The sequence below is a fragment of the Oncorhynchus tshawytscha genome, linkage group LG16 (genome assembly GCF_018296145.1).
Source record: "Oncorhynchus tshawytscha isolate Ot180627B linkage group LG16, Otsh_v2.0, whole genome shotgun sequence".
NCBI classification, from domain to species: Eukaryota; Metazoa; Chordata; class Actinopteri; order Salmoniformes; family Salmonidae; genus Oncorhynchus; species Oncorhynchus tshawytscha.
This window is the reverse complement of record NC_056444.1, coordinates 8,149,821-8,177,758: the sequence shown is the minus strand read 5'-3', so window position 1 is coordinate 8,177,758 and position 27,938 is coordinate 8,149,821. Positions and strand designations below refer to the sequence as shown.

Sequence of the window (27,938 nt, the reverse complement as noted above, 5' to 3'; positions counted from 1 at the left end):
ATGGACTACTGGAAAATGTTTTAAATCTAAATTGCTGACTCAATAACTTCTTCCTAAAGATCATTGGGTGTTATTAAAAGAAGCCTTAACATCAGAAGTGGAGGGTGAGAGATGGACAAGGAGACAGAGGAGGAGAGGACCTGCAAGGCTAGAGTAGTCTTCTTAACTAACAGCTGTATATGAATGGCTAATGGGGCATCACTGGTGCTTTGCTTCACCTCACCCAGGGGAGCAGGGCACCCAGGGGAGCGGGGACCCAGGGGAGCAGACAACCAGGGGAACAGACACCCAGGGGAGCAGGGCACCCAGGGGAGCAGGGCACCCAGGGGAGCAGGGCACCCAGGGGAGCAGGGCACCCAGGGGAGCAGACACCCAGGGGAGCAGACACCCAGGGGAGCAGACACCCAGGGGAGTGGGGAAACTCAGGGGAGCAGACACCCAGGGGAGCGGGGCACCCAGGGGAGCAGGCACCCAGCGAGCACAGCTGCCAGTGTGTCCATGCATCATCTCCTCTGAAATAAATACATATTCATTCTAGGCCATAGTTCAGTATAAAAAACAACAAATGGTACTCAGAAAAAGGTTTAAGAGATATATCTTTATTTACAGTAGAACATCCCATAATAAGAAGCTTCTTGTTTGATGGAGACTATGCCTATTATTTGGGAATTAGGAAAGAAAACCAAGCGCTCTCTGCATATACAAGTGTCAATTATTTGAGATGCATATTTGAGATGCATATTTGAGATGCATGGGATGTTTTCAGTTCTGGGTCAAACGTGTGCAATGGCTTTTTCAACAGAATTATTTCGAGACGTACTCTTAAATCAACATAATGTTTTTATATATATATATAATTAACCCCCCCTTTCACCGTACAGTAGATATCTATAACCTTAAACATAAAGAAAATACAAGGCAGACAAAACATGGACAAAAAAGATGCAATTCCATCTCTAATTCTCCCAGCAAGGCACCAAAGAAAAAAGAAAATAAAGCATCACAACAAGGCTTAGTCTGGAGAAACGTCACAACAAGGCTTAGTCTGGAGAAACGTCACAACAAGGCTTAGTCTGGAGAAACGTCACAACAAGGCTTAGTCTGGAGAAACGTCACAACAAGGCTTAGTCTGGAGAAACGTCACAACAAGGCTTAGTCTGGAGAAACGTCACAACAAGGCTTAGTTTGGAGAAACGTCACAACAAGGCTTAGTTTGGAGTAACGTCACAACAAGGCTTAGTCTGGAGTAACGTCACAACAAGGCTTAGTCTGGAGAAACGTCACAACAAGGATTAGTCTGGAATAACTTCACAACAAGGCTTAGTCTGGAGTAACATTACAACAAGGCTTAGTCTGGAATAACGTCACAGAAGGCTCAGTCTGGAGTAACGCCACAACAGGCCTTAGTCTGGAGTAATGTCACAACAAGGCTTAGTCTGGAGTAATATTACAACAAGGCTCAGTCTGGAATAACGTCACAACAAGGCTTAGTCTGGAGTAACGTCACAACAAGGCTTAGTCTGGAGTAACGTCACAACAAGGCTTAGTCTGGAATAACGTCACAGAAGGCTCAGTCTGGAGTTACGTCACAACAAGGCTTAGTCTAGAGAAACGTCAGGATGTATATGAAAAAGGGACAAAAAAACTGTTTGGTTTAAGAATTCAGACCGTGAGGTGGGTTAGAAAAGTGTGAGATGTTTCTTGTGGTTTGTAAGTGCAATGTTTTTAACTGCTTTTCCCTAGATGTAAGAGCAGGAGTTTTTCCACCCAGGTTCTTTGCGAGCTACTGGTTGGTGCAGGCTTTGGCTCCAACCCATCACTAATGCACCTGATTCTACTAAGCAACTAATCAGGGCCGTGACGATCTGAATTATCTGGTGTGTCAGTGAAGGGCAGAAGGGAGACCCAACACCACCACTAGCTCTCCAGGACCACCTAGTGTAGAGGATGAGATGTGTGTGTGTGAGTCCTTCAGTAGATGAATTCTCCAGGAACCTCTTGGAGGGCGCTGAAGGGCTCCTCGAACTTGAAGCGTTTGGAGATGGCCTTCTGGTCGGGGGTCATGACCTCCTTGTCTGTTGACTGGCGGCACTGGCCCAGTGTGTAGGCCGCCATCACGATCAGCTCCTCAGTTTCGGGGCCTTCCTCCTCATCCCCCCTGATGGGGCTCTCGGGGCTGGTTGGATCAGAGGTGCACTTGGTGGGGCTTATAGTCTCTTTCACCTCTACTGTCGCCTCGGCTTCCCTTTTCTCTTTTGGCTGGAGCCACTGGTGCTGCAAGCACTCTTCTGCCGTGGCACGGTTCCTGTTGGGAGAAAGGACTGTGTGAGGCCAGGGAATCATTGGAAACCTTTACCCCCATATTCACCTTCTCCACTGGCTTGGTTGGTTTGACCGAGTATGGCACTTTCAATACAAATTATGTGGATTTGATTCCCCAAGGGGCCTATCCTACTGTCTATAGAATAGATGTTTGTGGTCTGGAGGTGTACATTGTAGAATAATAGTGAAGACATCAAAACTATGAAATAACAAATATGGAATCATGTAGTAACCAAAAAGTGTTTAACAAATCAAATCAAATATATTTTATATTTGAGATTATTCAAAGTAGCCACCCTTCGCCTTGATTTCAGCTTTGCACACTCTTGGCATTCTCTCAACCACCTTCATGAGGTAGTCACCTGGAATGCATTTCAATGAACAGGTGTGCCTTGTTAAAAGTTAATCTGTGGAATTTCTTTCCTTAATGCGTTTGGGCCAATCAGTTGTGTTGTTATAAGGTACGAATGGTATACAGAATATAGCCCTATTTGGTAAAATACCTAGTCCACATTATGTCAACAACCGCTCGCAAAGAGAAATTACAGTCTGTCATTACTTTAAGACATGAAGGTCAGTCAATCCGGAACATTTCAAGGACTTGAACGTTTCTTCAAGTGCAGTCTCAAAAACCATCAAGCGCTATGGAAAGGAAGACCCAGAGTTACCTCTGCTGCAGAGGATAAGTTCATTCGAGTGACCAGCCTCAGATATCGGCAATTAACTGCACCTCAGATTGCAGCCCAAATAAATGCTTAATGGAGTTCAATTTCCGACATCTCAACATCAACTGTTCAGAGGAGACTGCGTGAATCAGGCCTTCATGATTGAATTTGTTCAAAGAAACCACTCCAAAGGACACCAACAAGAAGAAGACTGGTGGAAATCTGTCCTTTGGTCTGATGAGTCCAAATTTGAGATTTTTGGTTACAACCGCCATGTCTTTGTGAGACGCATATTAAATGAACGGATGCTCTCCGCATGTGTTGTTCTCACCATGAAGCATGGAGGAGGAGGTGTGATGGTGCTTTGCTGGTGACACTGTCAGTGATTTCTTTAGAATTCAAGGCACACTTAACCAGCATAGCTACAACAGTGATACACCATCCCATCTGTTTTGGGCTTAGTGGGACTATCATTTGTTTTTCAACAGTACAATGACCAAACTCACCTCCAGGCTGTGTAAGGGCTATTTGACCAAGAAGGAGAGTGATGGAGTGCTGCATCAGATGACCTGGCCAATCACCCGACCGTAGCTCAATTGAGATGGTTTGGGATAAGTTGGACCGCAGAGTGAAGGAATAGCAGCCAACAAAGCATATGTGGGAACTCCTTCAAGACTGTTCTTTGTTTTGCTTTACGACTCGTCTAAAAGGTACACATGAATGGCAGTATGGAGGTAATTTTGTGCCAACAAAAATAAGGGGTTGAATGTGTATCTCTTAGATATAGGACAGACACTTCAAAACCTTATTCCTTATGACATTTTTTTGACTGCATTTTTTTGCATTTATGAATGTGCTATTCAATGCGTTTCTCTGGGTTACAGTAGAAAGTGCCAAATTCAATATTTTATCAAATACTTGTTAAATATAGATTTTTTTTATACCTACAATTCTGAATTCTAAATCAAATAGCTAAATGATCCATTGTATGACCTTCCTAAAACAATTCCATATGTCAGCTTAGAACCCCCCTCCACCCCCCCAATGACCACATTACTCACTGGGGTTCTTTGACGAGCAGGAGCTTGATGAAGGCGATGGCGGCCTGGTCTACATGCTCCAGCTCGTCCTCCTGGTAACTGACGTTGATCTGGGAGATGTTGAGGAAGGTCTCCTGCTTGTCCTCCCCCAGGAAGGGAGAGGTACCTGTCAGCATCACGTAGGTCAGCACCCCAATACTCCTGGCAGATACATACAGTTGCAAACAGTTAGACAGATATATATACACTACATGACCAAAAGTATATGGACAGCCCAATGCTCGTACAACATCTCATTCCAGAATCATGGGCATTAATATGGAGTTGGTCCTCCCCTTTGCTGCTATAACAGTCTCCACTCTTCTGGAAAAGCTTAATCCATTGCTCCACAAAAGCCACGGCCCTAGACAACTATATCAAGGTCTCAGAGCGAGTTACGTCACCGACTGAAACGCTATTAACACGCACACCGCTAACTAGCTAGCCATTTCACATCGGTTACACCTGCCTCGGAGAGTTGATAGGCTTGAAGTCATAAACAGCTTCAAGCCTATCATAAAGAGCTTCTGGCAAATGCACCAAAGTGCTGTTTGAATGAATGCTTACGAGCCTACTGCTGCCTACCACCGCTCAGTCAGACTGCTCTATCAAATATCAAATCATAGACTTAATTATAACATAACAACACACAGAAATACGAGCCGTAGGTCATTAATAACATGGTAAAATCCGTGAACTATCATTTCGAAAACAAAACGTTTATTCTTTCAGTGAAAAAACGGAACCGTTCCGTATTTTATCTAACGGGTGGCATCCATAAGTCTAAATATTCCTGTTGCATTGCACAACCTTCAATGTTATGTCATAATTATGTAAAATTAAAAAAATAAAATCCTAACCTTCAAGGACTGTGCGAATGCGCTTGTTAAATAACCGTTTGGCGAGTGGTGCTTTTTTTCCGCGAATGTGCTTTTGTTAAATCATCCCCCGTTAGGCGAAGTAGGCTATGATTCAATGATAAATTAACAGACACCGCATCGATTATATACAACGCAGGACGAGCTAGATAAACTAGTAATATCATCAACCATGTGTAGTTAACTAGTGATTATGTTAAGATAGTTTTTTATAAGGTACGTTTAAATGCTAGCTAGCATATTACCTTGGCTCCTTGCTGCACTCGCATAACAGGTAGTCAGCCTGCCACGCAGTCTCCTCGTGGAGTGCAATGTAATCGGCCATGATCGGTGTCCAAAAAATGCAGATTATCGATTGTTATGAAAACTTGAAATCGGCCCTTATTAATCGGTTGACCTCTACTCCAGAGAGAGAGAACTTGTGTGGCTATAATAGCCAAATCCACAAATTTGTAGCGTTGTCCACATACTTTTGTATATATAGTGTATATACAGCCACTAGAAATGAGCTGAATATTTTTTCTCTAAGATAAACTCATGATTTTAAAAGCCCATCTAGGGAATGGATCTGTTTTCTTACACGTGAAGTATTACATTGTATCTCTCTCTGTCTCAAAGAAGCTATTGGATAAAACAATCAATCACAAGCCATACCACATACTGTTGAACAAAGACAATGGTTCTCAAACCTCTTTTCAACGTTTCACAATTTTGATGTAGCTTTGAACTAGCTCGCCTGTTTGATCTAGTCAAGTTGACCCGTTGAATCAGGTGTGCTAGCTCCGGAATATATAAAGTACCTGGAATGTCTGGGGGTCCCGAGGAGAGGTTTAAGAACAACTGCACTAAGATACTGTGAAAGGTCACTTACCACATGTCTGTTGCTGTGCTAATTGGTTCGTAATTAAGGATTTCTGGAGCTGCAAAAGAAAAAATGACTTTTTAACTATCACTCTGAAGACTTGGAGTGACCATGATGGTCATAACAACATGGCCGCCGGTCAGGTCAGGGGTTGTGTGTTCGCTGCTCTACTCACCCACATACTCCGGGGTCCCCATGATCTCTCTGAGCTCCTGACTGCTGCTCACCATCCTGGACAGACCAAAGTCCACAATCTTGATGTCCCCCAGAGGACCATCGCAGGTCAACAGAATGTTCTGGGGCTGGAGAGAAGAGCAGCGTGACACCAGCATTAGAGAGGAGGTCTAGTGGGGACTAACTGTACAGCAGCATTAGAGAGGAGGTCTAGTGGGGACTAACTGGACAGCAGCATTAGAGAGTAGGTCTAGTGGGGACTAACTGGACAGAAGCATTAGAGAGGAGGTTTAGTGGGGACTAACTGGACAGCAGCATTAGAGAGGAGGTCTAGTGGGGACTAACCGTACAGCAGCATTAGAGAGGAGGTCTAGTGGGGACTAACTACAGCAGCATTAGAGAGGAGGTCTAGTGGGGACTAACTACAGCAGCATTAGAGAGGAGGTCTAGTGGGGACTAACTCGATGGCAGTATAGACAGGAGGTCTAGTGGGGACTGAATTGACAGCAGCATTAGAGAGGAGGTCTAGTGGGGACTAACTGGACAGCAGCATAGAGAGGAGGTCTAGTGGGGACTAACTGGACAGCAGTATAGAGAGGAGGTCTCTACTAAGGACAGGGGACTAACTGGACAGCAGCATTAGAGAGGAGGTCTAGTGGGGACTAACTGGACAGCAGCATTAGAGAGTAGGGTCTAGTGGGGACTAACTGGACAGAAGCATTAGAGAGGAGGTTTAGTGGGGACTAACTGGACAGCAGCATTAGAGAGGAGGTCTAGTGGGGACTAACTAACACAGCATTAGCATTAGAGAGGAGGTCTAGTGGGGACTAACTGTACAGCAGCATTAGAGAGGAGGTCTAGTGGGGACTAACTGGACAGCAGCATTAGAGAGGAGGTCTAGTGGGGACTAACTCGATGGCAGTATAGACAGGAGGTCTAGTGGGGACTGAATTGACAGCAGCATTAGAGAGGAGGTCTAGTGGGGACTAACTGGACAGCAGCATTAGAGAGGAGGTCTAGTGGGGACTAACTGGACAGCAGCATTAGAGAGTAGGTCAAGTGGGAACTAACTGGACAGCAGCATTAGAGAGTAGGTCTAGTGGGAACTAACTGGACAGCAGCATTAGAGAGTAGGTCTAGTGGGGACTAACTGGACAGCAGTAAAGAGAGGAGGTCTAGTGGGGACTAACTGGACAGCAGCATAGAGAGGAGGTCTAGTGGGGACTAACTGGACAGCAGTATAGAGAGGAGGTCTCGTGGGGACTAACTGGACAGCAGCATTAGAGAGGAGGTCTAGTGGGGACTAACTGGACAGCAGCATTAGAGAGGAGGTCTAGTGGGGACTAACTGGACAGCAGCATTAGAGAGGAGGTCTAGTGGGGACTAACTGGACAGCAGCATTAGAGAGGAGGTCTAGTGGGGACTAACTGGACAGCAGTATAGAGAGGAGGTCTAGTGGGGACTAACTGGACAGCAGCATTAGAGAGGAGGTCTAGTGGGGACTAACTGTACAGCAGCATTAGAGAGGAGGTCTAGTGGGGACTAACTGGACAGCAGCATTAGAGAGGAGGTCTAGTGGGGACTAACTGGACAGAAGCATTAGAGAGGAGGTTTAGTGGGGACTAACTGGACAGCAGCATTAGAGAGGAGGTCTAGTGGGGACTAACTACAGCAGCATTAGAGAGGAGGTCTAGTGGGGACTAACTGTACAGCAGCATTAGAGAGGAGGTCTAGTGGGGACTAACTGGACAGCAGCATTAGAGAGGAGGTCTAGTGGGGACTAACTGGATGGCAGTATTAGACAGGAGGTCTAGTGGGGACTGAATTGACAGCAGCATTAGAGAGGAGGTCTAGTGGGGACTAACTGGACAGCAGCATTAGAGAGGAGGTCTAGTGGGGACTAACTGGACAGCAGCATTAGAGAGGAGGTCTAGTGGGGACTAACTGGACAGCAGTATAGAGAGGAGGTCTAGTGGGGACTAACTGGACAGCAGCATTAGAGAGGAGGTCTAGTGGGGATTAACTGGACAGCAGCATTAGAGAGTAGGTCTAGTGGGAACTAACTGTACAGCAGCATTAGAGAGGAGGTCTAGTGGGACTAACTGGACAGCAGCATTAGAGAGGAGATCTAGTGGAACTAACTGGACAGAAGCATTAGAGAGGAGGTCTCGTGGGGACTAACTGGACAGCAGTATAGAGAGGAGGTCTAGTGGGGACTAACTGGACAGCAGCATTAGAGAGGAGGTCTAGTGGGGACTAACTGTACAGCAGCATTAGAGAGGAGGTCTAGTGGGGACTAACTGGACAGCAGCATTAGAGAGGAGGTCTAGTGGGGACTAACTGGACAGCAGCATTAGAGAGGAGGTCTAGGTCACAGCAGCATTAGGGGTCTAACTAACTAGTATAGACAGGAGGTCTAGTGGGGACTGGAATTGACAGCAGCATTAGAGAGGAGGTCTAGTGGGGACTAACTGGACAGCAGCATTAGAGAGGAGGTCTAGTGGGGACTTAACTGTACAGCAGCATTAGAGAGGAGGTCTAGTGGGGACTAACTGGACAGCAGCATTAGAGAGGAGGTCTCGTGGGGACTAACTGGACAGCAGCATTAGAGAGGTCTAGTGGGACTAACTGGGGACAGCAGAATTAGAGAGGAGGTCTAGTGGGACTAACTGGACAGCAGCATTAGAGAGGAGGTCTAGTGGGGACTAACTAACTGGACAGCAGCATTAGAGAGGAGGTCTCTAACTGGACAGCAGGACTAACTGGTCTACAGGACAGCATTAAGAGAGGAGGTCTAGTGGGTACTAACTGGACAGCAGCATTAGAGAGGAGGTCTAGTGGGTACTAACTGGACAGCAGCATTAGAGAGGAGGTCTAGTGGGGATTAACTGTACAGCAGCACTAGAGAGGAGGTCTAGTGGGGACTAACTGGACAGCAGCATTAGAGAGTAGGTCTAGTGGGAACTAACTGGACAGCAGCATTAGAGAGTAGGTCTAGTGGGGATTAACTGTACAGCAGCATTAGAGAGGAGGTCTAGTGGGGATTAACTGGACAGCAGCATTAGAGAGTAGGTCTAGTAGGTCTAGCTTTTTCTGCTACACAGATTTCTTTTGACAAAGAAATCGATCCCCCCCCTCCTCTGAATGTTTTAATTGCGACCTGGTGAACGTTGAAAGGTTGGACCCCAGGAAGAGCAGCTGCTGCCTTTGTAACAGCTAATGGGGTAACAGGGGTAACAGCTAATGGGGATCCTAATAAAATAAGGTAAAGCGTCTAACAGGGGTCGGGGACTGACCTTGATGTCCAGGTGCACCACGTTGTTCCTGTGGAGGAAGGAGACTCCCTCTAGGATCTGTCTCAACAGCCTCTTAACGTCCTCCTCTTTGAAGGCCTCGTCCCTCTCCGCTACACACTGGTTAAAGATCTCCCCTCCGGCCGCACTGTGGACACACATACAGACTGGTTAAAGATCTCATCCTGTCTGATTTGTCAGGCTTGCTATCTGCTGGTGTGCATTGGAAGACCTCAAGTACAAAACACATCTCTGCATTGAAGTCACATAGACCTCAAGCACAAAACACACATCTTACATGTACAAACAGTCAAACCTTTCATTTTGCATTTCACTACTCTGTCTCGGTCTATAGTGTCTGGACCTTGACCAGTGGTTTGCTGTGTTGTGTGGGAGTCTTTGTTTCTCCTGACTGGTGGTTAGGGTTAATGCTGCCTTACAGCTAGCGTAACCGGTGTGCGCTAGTAGCGTTTTAAATCGGTGACGTCACTCGCTCTGAGACCTTGTTTCCCTTGCTCTGGAGCGATAGGTAACGATGCTTGGTGGGAGGCCGTTGCTGATGTGTTCTGAGGTTCCCTGGTTGGAGCCCAGGATGGGGCAAGGAGAGGGACGGAAGCATTACTGTTAAACTAGGTCTGGACTGTAGCTTTAGGTATACAATGATGTATGATATATAGTGCATTCAGAAAGTATTCAGACCCCTTCACTTTTTGTTACTTTACAGCTTTATTTTAAAATGGATTAAATAAATGTTTTCCTCATCAGTCTACACACAATACCCCATAATGACAAGGCAAAAACAGGTTTTTAGAAAAAAATATATATTAAAAATAGAAACAAAAATACCTTATTTACATAAGTATTAAGACCCTTTGCTATGAGACTCTACATTAAATTCAGGTGCATCCTGTGTCCATTGATCATCCTTGAGATGTTTCTACAACTTGATTGGAGTCCACCTGTGGTAAATTCAATTGATTGGACATGATTTGGAAAGGCACACACCTGTCTATATAAGGTCCCACAGTTGGCAGTACATGTCAGAGCAAAAACTAAGCCTTGAGGTCGAAGGAATTGTCCGTAGAGCTCCGAGACAGGATTGTGTCGAGGCACAGATCTGGGGAAGGGTACAAAAATAGTAGGTGACTAGGTGGCAGTCAGTTGGTGACTAGGTGACAGTCAGTAGGTGACTAGGTGACAGTCACTAGTTGACTAGGTGACAATCAGTAGGTGACTAGGTGACAGTCAGTAGGTGACAGTCAGTACGTGACAGTCAGTAGGTGACTAGGTGGCAGTCAGTAGGTGACTAGGTGGCAGTCAGTAGGTGACCTGGTGACAGTCAGTGGGCGACATGGTGAGAGTCAGTAGGTGACTAGGTGGCAGTCAGTAGGTGACAGTCAGTAGGTGACTAGGTGGCAGTCAGTAGGTGACCTGGTGACAGTCAGTAGGTGACCAGGTGACAGTCAGTAGGTGACAGTCAGTGGGTGACAGTCAGTAGGTGACAGTCAGTAGGTGACCTGGTGACAGTCAGTAGGTGACCAGGTGACAGTCAGTAGGTGACCAGGTGACAGTCAGTAGGTGACCAGGTGACAGTCAGTAGGTGACCAGTGACAGTCAGGTGACCTGGTGACAGTCAGTAGGTGACCTGGTGACAGTCAGTAGGTGACCAGGTGACAGTCAGTGGGTGACAGTCAGTAGGTGACAGTCAGTAGGTGACCTGGTGACAGTCAGTAGGTGACCAGGTGACAGTCAGTAGGTGACCAGGTGACAGTCAGTAGGTGACAGTCAGTAGGTGACCTGGTGACAGTCAGTAGGTGACCAGGTGACAGTCAGTAGATGACCTGGTGACAGTCAGTAGGTGACCAGGTGACAGTCAGTAGGTGACCAGGTGACAGTCAGTAGGTGACAGTCAGTAGGTGACCAGGTGACAGTCAGTAGATGACCTGGTGACAGTCAGTAGGTGACCTGGTGACAGTCAGTAGGTGACCAGGTGACAGTCAGTAGGTGACAGTCAGAAGGTGACTAGGTGACAGTCAGTAGGTGACCAGGTGACAGTCAGAAGGTGACTAGGTGACAGTCAGTAGATGACCTGGTGACAGTCAGTAGGTGACCAGGTGACAGTCAGTAGGTGACCAGGTGACAGTCAGTAGATGACCTGGTGACAGTCAGAAGGTGACTAGGTGACAGTCAGTAGGTGACCTGGTGACAGTCAGTAGGTGACCAGGTGACAGTCAGTAGGTGACCAGGTGACAGTCAGTAGGTGACAGTCAGTAGGTGACCTGGTGACAGTCAGTAGGTGACCAGGTGACAGTCAGTAGGTGACAGTCAGAAGGTGACTAGGTGACAGTCAGTAGGTGACCAGGTGACAGTCAGAAGGTGACTAGGTGACAGTCAGTAGATGACCTGGTGACAGACAGTAGGTGACCAGGTGACAGTCAGTAGGTGACCAGGTGACAGTCAGTAGATGACCTGGTGACAGTCAGAAGGTGACCAGGTGACAGTCAGGGTGACCTGTGACAGTCAGGTGACCAGGTGACAGTCAGTAGGTGACCAGGTGACAGTCAGTAGGTGACAGTCAGAAGGTGACTAGGTGACAGTCAGTAGGTGACCAGGTGACAGTCAGTAGGTGACCAGGTGACAGTCAGAAGGTGACTAGGTGACAGTCAGTAGGTGACCTGTGGGTAAGTCACAGAAATCTCGAGAACAAGTCATCCCTCCATCCTTCTCTTCCTCCTGGATGGAAACATTTCTCCCAGTCAGTGGTATGAGTTGTGTTTCTACAACCGTTCATGTTCATTATGTTGCCTGCTGAAAGGAACCCCACTTGTTAGACAAGGCCTGGAAAACTTTATGTCAAAGGCTATGTGCTCTCGTGCACTACTGTATATTTGTATTGGCCCCTTTCCCCGTGCCATGGATGAATTAAATCAATGATGCACTGCCGGGAAAGATCGATCCAACTTTTATCACCAACCCATTTCAGCCAAACTGAACACAGGATCCGTCTGGTCTATTTCTGGTAACCTGTTTTGTTTCGCCACTCGAACTAGCAACACAAAAACTAGCCACTTTATTAATGGAGGATGGAGAGAAAGAGCTCAGTGTAGCTTCACTGGGGAGGGGCTATCCCCCTTGCTCCAGTCCGGAGATGAGATTAACCCTCCCTCATTGTCCATCTCCTCCCTCTCTTTCTCTGGGCTGGAAGCCACGGCCCGGAACCTCGCGTGCCACCGTGGAGCACTACAGAGATAATGAACTCCCAGCTGGGGCCCAGAGGAGAGCCCAATGAGGCCACACTCCCTCATCCAGCCCCTGCCCTCGCCATCCTGCTTGGAAAAGCGCACTTTGGACCCTGGCTCGCTAATCCCCCCCCATTCGACTTCCCTCCCCACTTCCCCTGGCTCGCTAATCCCCCCATTCGACTTCCCTCCCCACTTCCACCTCATACTGTAATTGCATGATTAGCACTCTATACTTTCAGGCCGCCCCTCATCTGTAGCCCATGCCCCTCCCGGTCCCTCATCTGTAGCCCATGCCCTCCCGGTCCCTCACCTGTAGCCCATGCCCCTCCCGGTCCCTCACCTGTAGCCCATGCCCCCCCGGTCCCTCACCTGTAGCCCATGCCCCCCCGGTCCCTCACCTGTAGCCCATGCCCCCCCATGCCACTCCCGGTCCCTCACCTGTAGCCCATGCCCTCCCGGTCCCTCACCTGTAGCCCATGCCCCCCCCGGTCCCTCACCTGTAGCCCATGCCCCCCCGGTCCCTCACCTGTAGCCCATGCCCCCCCCCCATGCCCCTCCCGGTCCCTCACCTGTAGCCCATGCCCCCCCCGGTCCCTCACCTGTAGCCCATGCCCCCCCCGGTCCCTCACCTGTAGCCCATGCCCCCCCCCCTCACCTGGCCCATCCCCCCCGGTCACCTGTAGCCCATGCCCCCCCCGGTCCCTCACCTGTAGCCCATGCCCCCCCGGTCCCTCACCTGTAGCCCATGCCCCCCCCGGTCCCTCACCTGTAGCCCATGCCCACCCCGGTCCCTCACCTGTAGCCCATGCCTCCCCCGGTCCCTCACCTGTAGCCCATGCCCCCCCCGGTCCCTCACCTGTAGCCCATGCCCCCGGTCCCTCACCTGTAGCCCATGCCACCCCCGGTCCCTCACCTGTAGCCCATGCCCCCCCGGTCCCTCACCTGTAGCCCATGCCCCTCCCGGTCCCTCACCTGTAGCCCATGCCCCTCCCGGTCCCTCACCTGTAGCCCATGCCCCTCCCGGTCCCTCACCTGTAGCCCATGCCCCTCCCGGTCCCTCACCTGTAGCCCATGCCCCTCCCGGTCCCTCACCTGTAGCCCATGCCCCTCCCGGTCCCTCACCTGTAGCCCATGCCCCTCCCGGTCCCTCACCTGTAGCCCATGCCCCTCCCGGTCCCTCACCTGTAGCCCATGCCCCTCCCGGTCCCTCACCTGTAGCCCATGCCCCCCGGTCCCTCATCTGGTCCCTCACCCCTCACATGTAGCCCATGCCCCTCCCGGTCCCTCACCTGTAGCCCATGCCCTCATCTCCCATGCCACTCCCGGTCCCTCACCTGTCCTCATGCCTGGGTTTGTTCATGCCCCAAAAAACCCGGTCCCTCACCCCTCTGTCTCAGCCCATGCCCCCCTCCCGGTCCCTCACCTCCCACCGTCTCCCATGCCCCTCCCGGTCCCTCACCCTCTCCCTCCGTGTAGCCCATGCCCCTCGCCCGTCCGGTCCCTCACCTGTCCCTCCCATGCCCCTCCCCGTCCCTCACCTCCCTCCGTCCCCCTCCCCATCCCTCTCCCTGCCCCTCCCGGTCCCTCACCCCCGTGTAGCCCATGCCCCTCCCGGTCCCTCACCTGTAGCCCATGCCCTCTCCCTCCGTCCCTCACCTGTCCCCTCCCTCCCATGCCACCCTCCCCTCCGTCCCTCACCTCCGTCCCTCTCCCATGCCACCCTCCCGGTCCCTCACCCTCCGTCCCTCTCCCTCCGTCCCACTCCCGGTCCCTCACCCTCCGTCCCCCATGCCCCTCCCGGTCCCTCACCCTCTCCCTCCGCCCATGCCCCTCCCGGTCCCTCACCTGTCCTCCCCGCCCTCTCCCGGTCCCTCACCTGTAGCCCATGCCCCTCCCTCTCCCTCACCTCCCGTAGCCCATGCCCCTCCCGGTCCCTCACCTCTCCCCTCCGTCCCCTCCCCCCCATGCCCCTCCCGGTCCCTCACCTCCGTCCCCCCTGCCCCTCCCGGTCCCTCACCCCTCCCTCCAGCCCATGCCCCTCCCGGTCCCTCACCTGTCCCCATGCCCCTCCCGGTCCCTCACCTGTCTCCCATGCCCCTCCCGGTCCCTCACCTCCCTAGCCCATGCCCCCCCCGGTCCCTCACCTGTCCCTCCGTCCCCCCCTCCCGGTCCCCGCCACCTCCCCCCCTCCCATGCCCCTCCCGGTCCCTCACCTGTAGCCCATGCCCCTCCCGGTCCCTCACCTCTCCCCCCCTCCGTCCCTCTCCCATGCCCCCCCGTCCCTCACCTGTAGCCCATGCCCCTCCCGGTCCCTCACCTGTAGCCCATCCCCCCCTCCCGGTCCCTCACCTGTCCCATGCCCCGTTCCCTGTCCCCCTCACCTCTCCCCATGCCCCTCCCGGTCCCTCACCTGTCCCTGCCCCTCCCTCCGGTCCCCCTCCCTCACCCCTCCCATGCCCCTCCCGGTCCCCCTCACCTCCGTCCCTCCCATGCCCCTCCCCTCCGTCCCTCTCCTGCCGTCTCTCCCCATGCCCTCTCCCGTCCCCCTCACCTGTAGCCCATGCCCCCTCCCGGTCCCTCACCTCCGCCCATGCCCCTCTCCCTCCGGTCCCCTCACCTGTCCGCCCATGCCCCTCCCCGGTCCCTCACCTGTCCCTCTCCCCCCATGCCCCTCCCCCTCTCCCGGTCCCTCACCTGTAGCCCATGCCCCCCTCCCGGTCCCTCACCTCCGTCTCCCATGCCCTCCCTCCGTCCCTCACCTGTCCCCCATGCCCCTCTCCCGGTCCCTCACCTGTAGCCCCCTGCCCCTCCCGGTCCCTCACCTGCCGCTCCCCTGCCCTCTCCCGCCCTCCGTCCCTCACCTGTCTCCCCTCCGCCCTCTCCCGGTCCCTCACCTCTCCTCCTTTTTTGACAATATTATTGCCCTGGGTGCCTTCCTTGTGGTACAGTCTGTCTTGTGGCGGGGATCCAGCAGGTCAACAATGGAACTAAGACTGGGGGACTGCCATGGGATATTCCCATTCTCAAAACAACAAACAAAACGTAATCCAAATTATAGCTATGCAACTGACCGATCCCACTCTTCACAAACTGAAATAGATGAAGCTATATTGTTGCACGGTATACCTGAAACTTTGATACCACGTAATGTGTCTCACGTCGTATAAGCAAATGAGAGGATCAATTCTATAACCACAGCCCCATACAGCGCGGGCGCACCTTTCGTGCCTCTTGACTGTTCCACATAGCCTGCACTGGGAGTCTGGACTGTATCATGTTACCTCTCTACTCAAAATGAACCGGGAGTCTGGACTGTATCATGTTAGAGCTCTACTCATGATGAACTGGGAGTCTGGACTGTATCATGTTAGATCTCTACTCATGATGAACTGGGAGTCTGGACTGTATCATGTTAGATCTCTACTCATGATGAACTGGGAGTCTGGACTGTATCATGTTAGATCTCTACTCATGATGAACTGGGAGTCTGGACTGTATCATGTTAGATCTCTACTCATGATGAACTGGGAGTCTGGACTGTATCATGTTAGATCTCTACTCATGATGAACTGGGAGTCTGGACTGTATCATGTTAGATCTCTACTCATGATGAACTGGGAGTCTGGACTGTATCATGTTAGATCTCTACTCTACATGATGAACTGGGAGTCTGGACTGTATCATGTTAGATCTCTACTCATGATGAACTGGGAGTCTGGACTGTATCATGTTAGATCTCTACTCATGATGAACTGGGAGTCTGGACTGTATCATGTTAGATCTCTACTCATGATGAACTGGGAGTCTGGACTGTATCATGTTACCTCTCTACTCATGATGAACTGGGAGTCTGGCCTGTATCGTGTTAGATCTCTGATGCACAGAAGTTAAAACACTTGAATAATGCAATACGGTATGTAGAAATGTTGAAACTTTTCATTACTGTTCGCAAAACAATGTCCATACAGGTTACAACACTTTACAATGGAAGAAGATACTGGTAGCTTCCAGCTTTGTAGGCTAACATTTCAGCTAAAGATATCATCAATTCACTACTCTTTCTTTGTGATAATATGCAAACCATAAAACAAATCAAAGCTTATTGTTACCACAAACTTGATTCATTCACTTAATTGTCTCTCCATCATGTCCAAAAATACTTACGGTAGTCCCGTCTCTTCCTCACCAAACTCAACTGACTGTGGGGCTGGGCGTGTGCCTTGTCATGAACAACCTAATTACTGGGTTTAAGGAGATAAGGCACACTTTAATAAAAGAAGAGATTTCTACTTCTATCCAAATGTTTTTGAACAGTACAATAAAATAACAGTGTCATCTGTAGCCCCATGAAATCAGCAGCAAAACAACCTCAATAACTCAATGCATGCACACACTGCTATTGCATATTCATTCAGCTGTATTGTGGATAAGCTTAGGCTATAATCTTGATTTACCCAGTTTATCAATAGATAATTACCATTCAAATAAATTATTACCCTTATGTTATGTAGTTAGATTGGTAAAAACAAAGTCAAATGAATTGTATGATTGTAAAATTGATTCATTAAATTTGCATGACTGTCTCATCAACTTAAAAATAAATCATAATGAACTCAAAGGACGGCCAACTATTGAACAGAGCAGTAGCTGAGTTGATTTGTCTGGATCAAGTGGCATTCTGGGACTTTAGCTAATACACCTTTTATTTTACCATGGTATAATTTTGGTATCGAGTATCGACTATCGTAATATTGAACCTGGTATCAGGATCGAAGTCAAAATTCTGGTATGGTGACAACACTGTAAGGCTGAAGTATGAGTCTCCTAGGCCGTCAGTGAAAATAAGAATTTGTTCTTAAAACCTCTTGCACTTAGCCATCCCGGATCCGGGATCGTGAATACAGCCTCAAGCTCATTACCATAACGCAACGTTAACTATTCATGAAAATCGCAAATGAAATGAAATAAATATGCTAGCTCTCAAGCTTAGCCTTTTGTTAACAACACTGTCATCTCAGATTTTCAAAATATGCTTCTCAACCATAGGAAAACAAGCATTTGTGTAACAGTATTCATAGCTATTCATAGCTAGCGTAGCATTTAGCGTTAGCAATTCAGCAGGAAACATTTCCACAAAAACTAGAAAAGCATTCAAATAAAATCATTTACCTTTGAAGAACTTCAGATGTTTTCAATGAGGAGACTCTGTTAGATAGCAAATGTTCAGTTTTTCCAAAAATAATATTTGTTTAGGAGAAATCGCTCCGTTTGGTGCGTCACGTTTGGCTACCAAAAAAACCCGAAAATTCAGTCATCTAAACGTCGAACTTTTTTCCAAATTAACTCCATAATATCGACTGAAACATGGCAAACGTTGTTTAGAACCAATACTCAAGGTGTTTTTCACATTTCTCTTCAATGATACATCGTTCGTCGAAGTGTGCTTTCCCTCTGAATCCCAGGAGAAAATGCCCAGAACTGAAGATTACGCGCTGATTTACACAAAGGACACCAGGCGGACCCGTGGTAAATGTAGTCTCTTATGGCCAATCTTCCAATGATATGCCTACAAATACGTCACAATGCTGCAGACACCTTGGAGAAACGGCACGAAGCTTAAGCTCGTTCATGGCACATTCACAGCCATATAAGGAGACAATGAAAAACAGAGCCTCAGAAATTCTGCTGATTTCCTGTATAAGGTTTCATCTTGGTTTCGCCTGTAACATGAGTTCTGTGGCACCCACAGATAATATCTTTACAGTTCTGGAAACCTTAGAGTGTTTTCTTTCCAAAGCTGCCAATTATATGCATAGTCGAGCATCTTTTCATGACAAAATATTGCGCTTAAAACGGGCACGTTTTTTAATCCAATAATGACATACTGCCCCTAGAGGTTCAAGAGGTTTAACGGACTTGCCTAGTTAAATAAAAGGTCAAAGAACATGGAGAAATATTAACAAATGTTAACTAGAGTAATCTAATGTCCTAAAGAGGGATCATTCCAGTAGCGGCCCATTGAGGGAGTAGCATCCCCCACACACGGAATGTTCTAGTCTTGTTCAGGTGAGCGGTCAAGTCACAGAGGGGATCCATATGGACTGGAGTGACTGTTAGCAGAGGTCATGCAGAGGTGAGCGGTCAAGTCACAGAGGGGCTCCTTATGGACTGGAGTGACTGTTAGCAGAGGTCATGCAGTGTGGTGTCCTTGGCATTAGTTTAGGATGCTAACCTAGCAGGACAACCAATTATCTCCCTGCTAACGCTAACCCCTCTCCTACCCTCTAGGCTAGTTCAGGGCAGGCTTGGACACCACAGGGGTTCACTTAAAGCCTTTTTAGTCTGACTCATTGGGGGACGCCAAGCCAGCCACAGATAACATGCAACGCAGTAGGCTACTACACTGTACAGGGAGTTTGGGACCTTTGTTGGGAAATCAAGAAAGGAGCCATTTTACATTGTGTGTGAGATGTACTATATATTAGGCTTAGGTGTAATACTGTATATACTGTATACCGGGCTATTTTAACAGGATGATACTGTCCCAAAAAAACGATAAAGTCAATGATTGTCTAGCTCAGGGCTCCGGCTATGCATTCGGTTTGCCAACACTAGTTGTTGTATTGAAGGAGGGGCTTGGTGTGGTGGAGAAAGGAAGGTGCATCGTCTCCATTAAAACCCATAGATTCTATGATGTGCTCTTTAGGGCAGAGTTAGGGCATTCTTTAGGGCAGAGTTAGGGCAGAGTTAGGGCATCCTTTAGGGCAGAGTTAGGGCATCCTTTAGGGCAGAGTTAGGGCATCCTTTAGGCAGAGTTAGGGCAGAGTTAGGGCATCCTTTAGGCATCCTTTAGGGCAGAGTTAGGGCAGAGTTAGGGCAGAGTTAGGGCATCCTTTAGTGCAGAGTTAGGGCATCCTTTAGGGCAGAGTTAGGGCAGAGTTAGGGCATCCTTTAGGGCATTCGTTAGGGCAGAGTTAGGGCATCCTTTAGGGCAGAGTTAGGGCATCCTTTAGGGCAGAGTTAGGGCAGAGTTAGGGCATCCTTTAGTGCAGAGTTAGGGCATCCTTTAGGGCAGAGTTAGGGCATCCTTTAGGGCAGAGTTAGGGCATCCTTTAGGGCAGAGTTAGGGCATTCCCATGGTATTTGTATGGCCTGGTGTTTTCCATCAGACAGGACCTCCCTCCCCTCTGTGGAGGGAGGGCCTGTCTGGGCTGTTTTAAAGCCTAGTAGGTGTGTGTGTGTGTGTGTGTGTGTTTGCGCGTGTAGGTGGGGGCATTGAAACGTGAAGGGCAACAAGTGCCACTTGCGCTAGAGGCACGAGATTCTGGTGGGGGGGTAAAAAATCAGCAATGGCCCGGCCCAAGTGCCAACATGCGAAAGGCTAGAGGCAGATGGTGTGGAGATTCTGCTCTGGTAATGGTCAAGGGGGCTGTAAAAAACACTGAATATTTTCCTCATATTTTTACAAATGCCATCGAAATAAATCACTTTTCTCCCACATGGCCCGGCCCAATGAAGTAGTTTTTTTTTTTAACATGAGAAAAATAAAACACTAATATATTTTAACTATTCAAGGCAGAAACAGTGAGAGGGCGGGAGATGGTGTGGAGATGGAGTCTGCTCTGCAGTAATGGTCAAAATAAAAAAACTGAATAACATTTGTTTCTCATTTTCAGGTCTTGCCATAGATTTTTAAGCACATTTTTGTCAAAACTGTATCTCGGCCACTCAGGAACATTCATTGACTTCTTGGTAGGCAACTCCAGTGTAGATAGGATTAAATTGGATCCATCCTCAGTTATCCTATCGGTTTAAAAATCAACATTGGCCTCATGGTGAAATCCCTGAGTGGGTTCTTTCCTCTCTGGCAACTGAGTTAGGAAGGACGCCTGTAGTGACTGTGTGTATTGATACACCATCCAATATATATATAAGAGAGAGAAGAGAGAGGAGAGAGGAGAGAAGAGAGAAGAGAGAAGAGAGAAGAGAAGAGAGAGAGAGAGAGAGAGGAGAGAAGAGAGAGGAGAGAGGAGAGAGAAGAGAGAGGAGAGAAGAGAGAAGAGAGAAGAGAGGGGAGAGAAGAGAGAAGAGAGAAGAGAAGAGAGAGAGAGAGGAGAGAGCTGCTGCAGTCAGTCAAACTGCCCTGTGGGAGGAGAGAATAGAGGTGCCATGTAGGGAAGGAGGGACACACTCAAGAGTATATGCACATGTAGAAACAGCAGTGGAGGGGTAGTTTCCAAGGGCTGGCAGACAGGGAGAAGAGAGGGAAGTTCTGTCGGGCTAGATGCTGTGACCTCTTCCTCTATCTCTCCACACCACAGGGAAGTCTTTCACACACACACAGGGGTCACATGAGAACCAGGTCAGGTCTCATTGGTCAACAACACTGGTATCTCTCTACCACTCATTAACATGTTTTTGATATAATGAAAGGACTGTATAGAACGATAAGCTCTTAGTTAAAGTTTGTTCATATTTTAATATTCCAATATTGTAATAGAAAAAAGCCAAGTAGTTTGACTTGATGACTCAGATGTTACTATTGGTTAGGTACAGAGGCCTTCTACAGTGAGTTTGAACCCAAAGAGCCTGGTGACCAGTATGGATCCTGTCTGGGAAACCAATCAGCCAATCAGTGTAATGGATCCCTGACAAATCTCTCACCCTAACAAACCCAAAGTTCAATGTCAGCATGTGACACAGGAGAAACCCAGTCCCCAACACAATGCCTGTGTGTGTCTGTGTGCCCCATCCAGTGGAGCAGAGAGGAAGAGAGGAGGGGGGATGGCACGTTGTTTAAATAGCCAGTGCTCACTGAGGCATGGGGAGTATTGCCCTGGTCTTTGGGACTGGATTACTGCTCTCTAAGGCCAACGATTTTTACTCGCTCTGTCTCTCCCGCTTTCCCTCCCTCCCTCTATCTAGGGAGGCCTCTCTGTCCCTCCCTCCCTCTATCCAGGGAGGCCTCTCTGTCCCTCCCTCCCTCTATCCAGGGAGGCCTCTCTGTCCCTCCCTCCCTCTATCTAGGGAGGCCTCTCTGTCCCTCCCTCCCTCTATCTAGGGAGGCCTCTCTGTCCCTCCCTCCCTCTATCCAGGGAGGCCTCTCTGGCCCTCCCTCCTCTATCCAGGGAGGCCTCTCTGGCCCTCCCTCCTCTATCCAGGGAGGCCTCTCTGTCCCTCCCTCCCTCTATCCAGGAGGCCTCTCTGTCCCTCCCTCCCTCCTCTATCCAGGAGGCCTCTCTGTCCCTCCCTCCCTCCCTCTATCCAGGGAGGCCTCTCTGTCCCTCCCTCCCTCTATCCAGGGAGGCCTCTCTGTCCCTCCCTCCCTCTATCCAGGAGGCCTCTCTGTCCCTCCCTCCCTCTATCCAGGGAGGCCTCTCTGTCCCTCCCTCCCTCCCTATCCAGGAGGCCTCTCTGTCCCTCCCTCCCTCTATCCAGGAGGCCTCTCTGCCCCTCCCTCCCTCTATCCAGGGAGGCCTCTCTGTCCCTCCCTCCCTCTATCTAGGAGGCCTCTCTGTCCCTCCCTCCCTCTATCCAGGAGGCCTCTCTGTCCCTCCCTCCCTCTACCAAGGAGGCCTCTGTCCCTCCCTCCCTCTATCCAGGGAGGCCTCTCTGTCCCTCCCTCCCTCTATCCAGGGAGGCCTCTCTGTCCCTCCCTCCCTCTATCCAGGGAGGCCTCTCTGTCCCGCCCTCCCTCCCTCCCTCTATCCAGGGAGGCCTATGTCTCGCCCTCCCTCCATCTATCCAGGGAGGCCTCTTTGTCCTTCCCTCTCTCTATCCAGGGAGGCCTCTCTGTCCCTCCCTCTCTCTCTCTATCCAGGGAGGCCTCTCTGTCCCTCCCTCTCTCTCTCTATCCAGGGAGGCCTCTCTGCCCCTCCCTCCCTCTATCCAGGGAGGCCTCTCTGCCCCTCCCTCCCTCTATCCAGGGAGGCCTCTCCCTCCCTCCATCCAGGGAGGCCTCTCCCTCCCCCCCTCTATCTAGGGAGGCCTCTCCCTCCCTCCCTCTATCCAGGGAGGCCTCTCCCTCCCTCCCTCTCTCTCTATCCAGGGAGGCCTCTCTGTCCCTCCCTCTCTCTCTCTATCCAGGGAGGCCTCTCTGTCCCTCCCTCTCTCCATCCAGGGAGGCCTCCCTCCCTCCATCCAGGGAGGCCTCTCCCTCCCTCCCCCCTCTATCCAGGGAGGCCTATGTCTCGCCCTCCCTCCCTCTATCCAGGGAGGCCTATGTCTCGCCCTCCCTCCCTCTATCCAGGGAGGCCTCTTTGTCCTTCCCTCTCTCTATCCAGGGAGGCCTCTCTGCCCCTCCCTCCCTCTATCCAGGGAGGCCTCTCTGTCCCTCCCTCCCTCTATCCAGGGAGGCCTCTCTGTCCCTCCCTCCCTCTATCCAGGGAGGCCTCTCTGTCCCTCCCTCCCTCTATCCAGGGAGGCCTCTCTGTCCCTCCCTCCCTCTATCCAGGGAGGCCTCTGTCCCTCCCTCCCTCTATCCAGGGAGGCCTCTCTGTCCCTCCCTCCCTCTATCCAGGGAGGCCTCTCTGTCCCTCCCTCCCTCTATCCAGGGAGGCCTCTCCCTCCCTCCTCTATCCAGGGAGGCCTCTCCCTCCCTCTATCCAGGGAGGCCTCTCCCTCCCTCCCTCCCTCTATCCAGAGAGGCCTCTCCCTCCCTCCCTCCCTCTATCCAGGGAGGCCTCTCCCTCCCTCCCACCCTCTATCCAGGGAGGCCTCTCCCTCCCTCCCACCCTCTATCCAGGGAGGCCTCTCCCTCCCTCCCTCCCTCCTCTATCCAGGGAGGCCTCTCCCTCCCTCCCACCCTCTATCCAGGGAGGCCTCTCCCTCCCTCCCTCTATCCAGGGAGGCCTCTCCCTCCCTCCCTCCCTCTATCCAGGAGGCCTCTCCCCTCCCTCCCTCCCTCCCTCCTCTATCCAGGGAGGCCTCTCCCTCCTTCCCACCCTCTATCCAGGGAGGCCTCTCCCTCCTTCCCACCCTCTATCCAGGAGGCCTCTCCCTCCCTCTATCCAGGGAGGCCCCTCCCTCCCTCCAGGAGGCCCCCCCCCTCGGTTTCATTCTAGTTCTATGTCTCTACCTCACATAAGTCACTGACACAATCGTTCATTTTTTATTTGTATTTATCCTAGTCCTGCAATTATTTCTCCTTGCCTATGTACAGTAACCCCCCTCTCCTGTACTGTCATTCTCCTTCTCTCAGTCCTCTCTCTGTGTCTCTGTGTACAGGACAGAGGGATAGTCATGGAGGACAGGGTTTCACTGCAGTCTCAATATTTAATGACTTGCCGTGGACCTGCTGCCTTTCAATGAACCATCTGGGTCATGAGCTTTTTATTATTCACCAGCCCGGTGAGGAGGCAGGAAGCCAGGAGATCAGTCTGCTGTGCTAGGAGATCAGTCTGCTGTGCTAGGAGATCAGTCTGCTGTGCTAGGAGATCAGTCTGCTGTGCTAGGAGATCAGTCTGCTGTGCTAGGAGATCAGTCTGCTGTGCTGGGAGATCAGTCTGCTGTGCTAGGAGATCAGTCTGCTGTGCTAGGAGATCAGTCTGCTGTGCTAGGAGATCAGTCTGCTGTGCCCGCGAGCCTGTCTCATACATTCTGTGGGTCAAAAGTGATACGTAGGAGTTGAGCTTCCTTTTCCATGACCTGAATAACACTGGGTATGAGATCCCATCACCTATCCTGTTTCTTCAGATCCGTGTAGATGGAGATGGAGTCATATTGAGACTACTGAGATACTCAAGGCTGTGTGAATGTACAGTACGTACATAACCAGATGCTGTCCATGTCTGAAGAGGATTAAAACAACTGAAAGAGGGGCAGACCTCTTCACGTGTCTGCATCATCTCTGCACCGTAACGCTGAGGACGTGGCATTGTTCCCACGACATATTGGCATAGTGCTATACTCACAACTGGAGGACGAGCACCATCTCGGAGGCCATCTCGTAGACCTGGTGCAGGTTGACCACCCGCTGGCTGGCCGTGGCGAGCTCCAGAACGGCCACCTCGTGGATGATCTCCAGCCTGCAGTCCTGGCCCTTCCTCCTCTTCCTCATGAACTTGGCGGCGTACTCCTGCCCCGTGCACTTCTCCACACACTTCCTCACCACGGCGAACTTCCCCCTGAGGAGAAGAGGACGTTGCGTTAAGGGTAATGATTCACTGAGCGATTGTATTCATTCTGGTTCAAAGAATACGGTAGACTGGAAAAGCCTCATGCTATTTACAGTAGAGTAGGTTTATTTATTCACCATCAAAGTTATTATAAAAAGCCTTTTTAACCGTGGTAACTGTAACCATGGTAACTGTGACTATGGTAACCGAAGGCAGTCTTTCATTTGTGAATGCCAAGTTGACTATACGACCTAGTTTCGCTGACCCAATAGGCCGATACCGTCTTTCTACCAACTCACAAGAACGACACAAAGCCCCAATGAACGTTTGAATATCAAGTCTTGTGAAACTAAATGAAGTAATCCCAGTGCATCTCATTAGAGATGAATGCCGTTACAAATCAAAGGAACCAACGTACAAGCAGCGTATTTACACAAACATTTTTTCCCCCCCGTGAAACCCTTTCATCTCAGTGAGAGAAGAGACTTGAGCTGTGTGTGTGTGTGTGTGTGTGTGTGTGTGTGTGTGTGTGTGTGTCTGATGGCGTGGATGAGAGAGAGAAAGAGAGGGGTGTTCCAGTGATTCTGAAACCGGCACACTTGTTATCATTGGGAGCTGAACATCCCTTTGTCTCTTTGGCATTTCTACAGGATGAAGTCATCCCCCCGTCCCCAGCACCCGAGCTGGCCCCTTTCTCACTGTTACAACCGTCTGCTTTGTGGCTCTGACCCACTTTGAATGTGGACTGGGATGATGCAGGTGCAGGGGCCTGGTCTGGTGTGAAGAACACACAGCGAGTGTGTTGTGTCCCAAATGGTGCCCCATTCCCTATGTAGTGCACTACTTTTGACCAGGACCCATAGGGAATAGAGGGTCCTCTCTGAGAGAAAGGAGTGCATGAAGATGACACGCCCACATCAAGATGACACGCCCACATCAAGATGACACGCCCACATCAGCCCCCCCTCTTGGCTGCTGTCAACTGTCAGACTCCAGCCACCCCAGTCATAGACTGTTCTCTCTGCTACCACACGGCAAGCGGTACCAGAGTGGCAAGTCAAGGTCCAAGAGGCTTCTTAACAGCTTCTAACCCCAAGCCATAAGACTCCTGAACAGCTAATCAAAGGGCTACCAGACCCCTCTTCTACACTGCTGCTACTCTCTGTTTACGATTGATGCCTAGTCAGTCTAACTCTAACTACATGTACATCTTACCTCAATTACCTCGACTAACCGGTGCCCCTCCACATTGACTCTTGACCCTGTATATAGCCTCGCTTGTTATTTTACTGCTACTGTTTAATTATTTGTTACTTTTAGTTTTTTTTATTTTATTATATATGTTTTACTGAACACGTTTTTTCAGCATTAATGGTTAAGGGCTTGTAAGCATTTCACCGTAAGGTCTACACCTAAAATGTTTGTGATTTGTTTTCAGTCAATGCACTAAAACACTGGAGCAATGGCTTCATTACGTTCTCTAAGAGGATATGACAATACAACTTTAGATTCTAAATGTGTAGCAGAGACAATTAAATGAAGCATTGCTGCTAGGTAGAAACAGTGTAGACTGTAGACATTGATACAAATGTTGTGTTGTATTGTTTCCAGGCCAACGCAACAAACCTCACATTTATATACAATTGAAGTACAATGGTATTGACTTAACTAAGGGGAGTGTATTTGCCAGGACCAGGAAAGGTTATTTGAACGGAGAGGTTTGCAGTGGAAAAGTCCAGAGCCAGCCAAATCTCTGGTAAACAGGTCTAACGAATGATGACTTCGGGAGGCTGGGGTGACTTCGGTGGCCGTCGAGAAGTCGGAGCGTGACTGACGTCTGGAAGTGGGCCAAGTTGCCACGGGTGGACTTTGAGTAAACACTCACCTAAAAATCCTTCCCTGACCTTTGCTCCCCTCATACAAGCCTTAGAGCGTGTAACTCGGAACCTCAACCACATATCACATGCTCCTTTTTGTGTCCTCATTGCACACGCAGAGGAAGTGAAATGGTGTAAGACTGTCCTCAGTCAACACCTGAGTCTTTCAAGGAAAGAAAACAGCAGGATTGGGGTCAATTTAGAAAGTAAACCAAAGTCCAATTCCAATTTCTAATTTTCCTCATTGAAAAGCATTGAAGAGAAAATTTGAATTTCACTCCACTTCCAGAATTGACTGGAATTGAAATGGGATTGACCACAAACACAGTGAAACACAGTGAAACACAATGGTCTTGAAGGCTGAGTTACTGCTCTCATTGAAAAGCAGTCATGTCTCAGGCTGTCTTTACTGTATGTTGATATGGATGGATGGATGGATGGAGGGGGGCGTCCTGCCTTTCCTCTCCTGAGAGAAGTGTCACCAGCCTGCATCATGTACAATACTGTGTACAATACATGTACAATACTGTGCTTTCTCCTGAGAGCAGTGTCACTAGTCTGCATCATGTATAATACTGTGTAAAAATACTGTGTAAAATACTGTGTACAGTACTGTGCTTTCTCCTGAGAGCAGTGTCACTAGCCTGCATCATGTAAAATACTGCGTTGGCGTGACAGCGACTGGGAAGCCAAGAGGGATAGATCTGACTAGCGAAGAGAAAACATCCAGTGCAGTCATGCCTGCCTAACGCCACCATGCTGAACGTCATTGTCATGTTGTCGGGGCAGGAGTGGAAACGGATGAAATGGAGTTGGTTTGGAACTCTAGAGAACCTACATCAAGGGGGGAAAAACACAACGTACTGGACAGTATATTTCTGTGAAAAACAACTACAACAAAACAGCCAAGTTCGTGATGTAATAAGGTCATGGTGTTTTTAGTCTTGTTAAATATATACAGTAATAGTCAAAAGTTTGGACACACCCTACTCATTCAAGATATTATGATTTTTTACTCTTTTCTACATTGTAGAATAAGAGTGAAGACAGAAAAACTATGAAATAACACATGGCTTCATGTAGTAATCAAAAAAAGTGTTAAACAAATCAAAATATATTTTGTATATTTGAGATTCTTCAAAGTAGCCACCATTTGCCTTGATGACAGCTTTGCACACTTGGCATTCTCTCAACCAGCTACCAAATGTACCTTAATTTGATATATCGCATCCCACAACTGTCCCAGACTATGTTTGAAATTTATTTATTGCACAAAATGTCAACTTTTGTACTATGGGGGATAGTAGATTGACATAGGCGAGTGCTTTTTCTGTTAAGTATATGTGGACAGTTCTTATATCTTCAATATGCACCTCGGAATTCAATAAGGACGTGCACAGTTGCATCCCTGATGTGTCTGTCTTCACTTG

General features: G+C 49.5%; 1 protein-coding gene across 2 annotated transcripts in view; it reads right to left on the bottom strand.

Annotated features, from left to right (window-relative positions):
* Positions 1–579: 579 nt before the first annotated feature.
* The window catches only part of LOC112235670 (serine/threonine-protein kinase 17A-like), a 52,746-nt gene continuing 25,387 nt past the window's right edge, over positions 580–27,938 (bottom strand). For both annotated transcript variants that reach the window (XM_042298726.1, XM_042298727.1), the window contains exons 2-7: positions 24,428–24,640; positions 9,277–9,421; positions 5,982–6,108; positions 5,816–5,864; positions 4,049–4,228; positions 580–2,305 (exon numbers count right to left, since the gene is read on the bottom strand). In XM_042298726.1, coding sequence (XP_042154660.1) covers positions 1,972–2,305; positions 4,049–4,228; positions 5,816–5,864; positions 5,982–6,108; positions 9,277–9,421; positions 24,428–24,640 — 1,048 coding nt within the window. In that variant the 3' untranslated portion in view covers positions 580–1,971. The remainder of the gene's footprint in view (positions 2,306–4,048; positions 4,229–5,815; positions 5,865–5,981; positions 6,109–9,276; positions 9,422–24,427; positions 24,641–27,938) is intronic.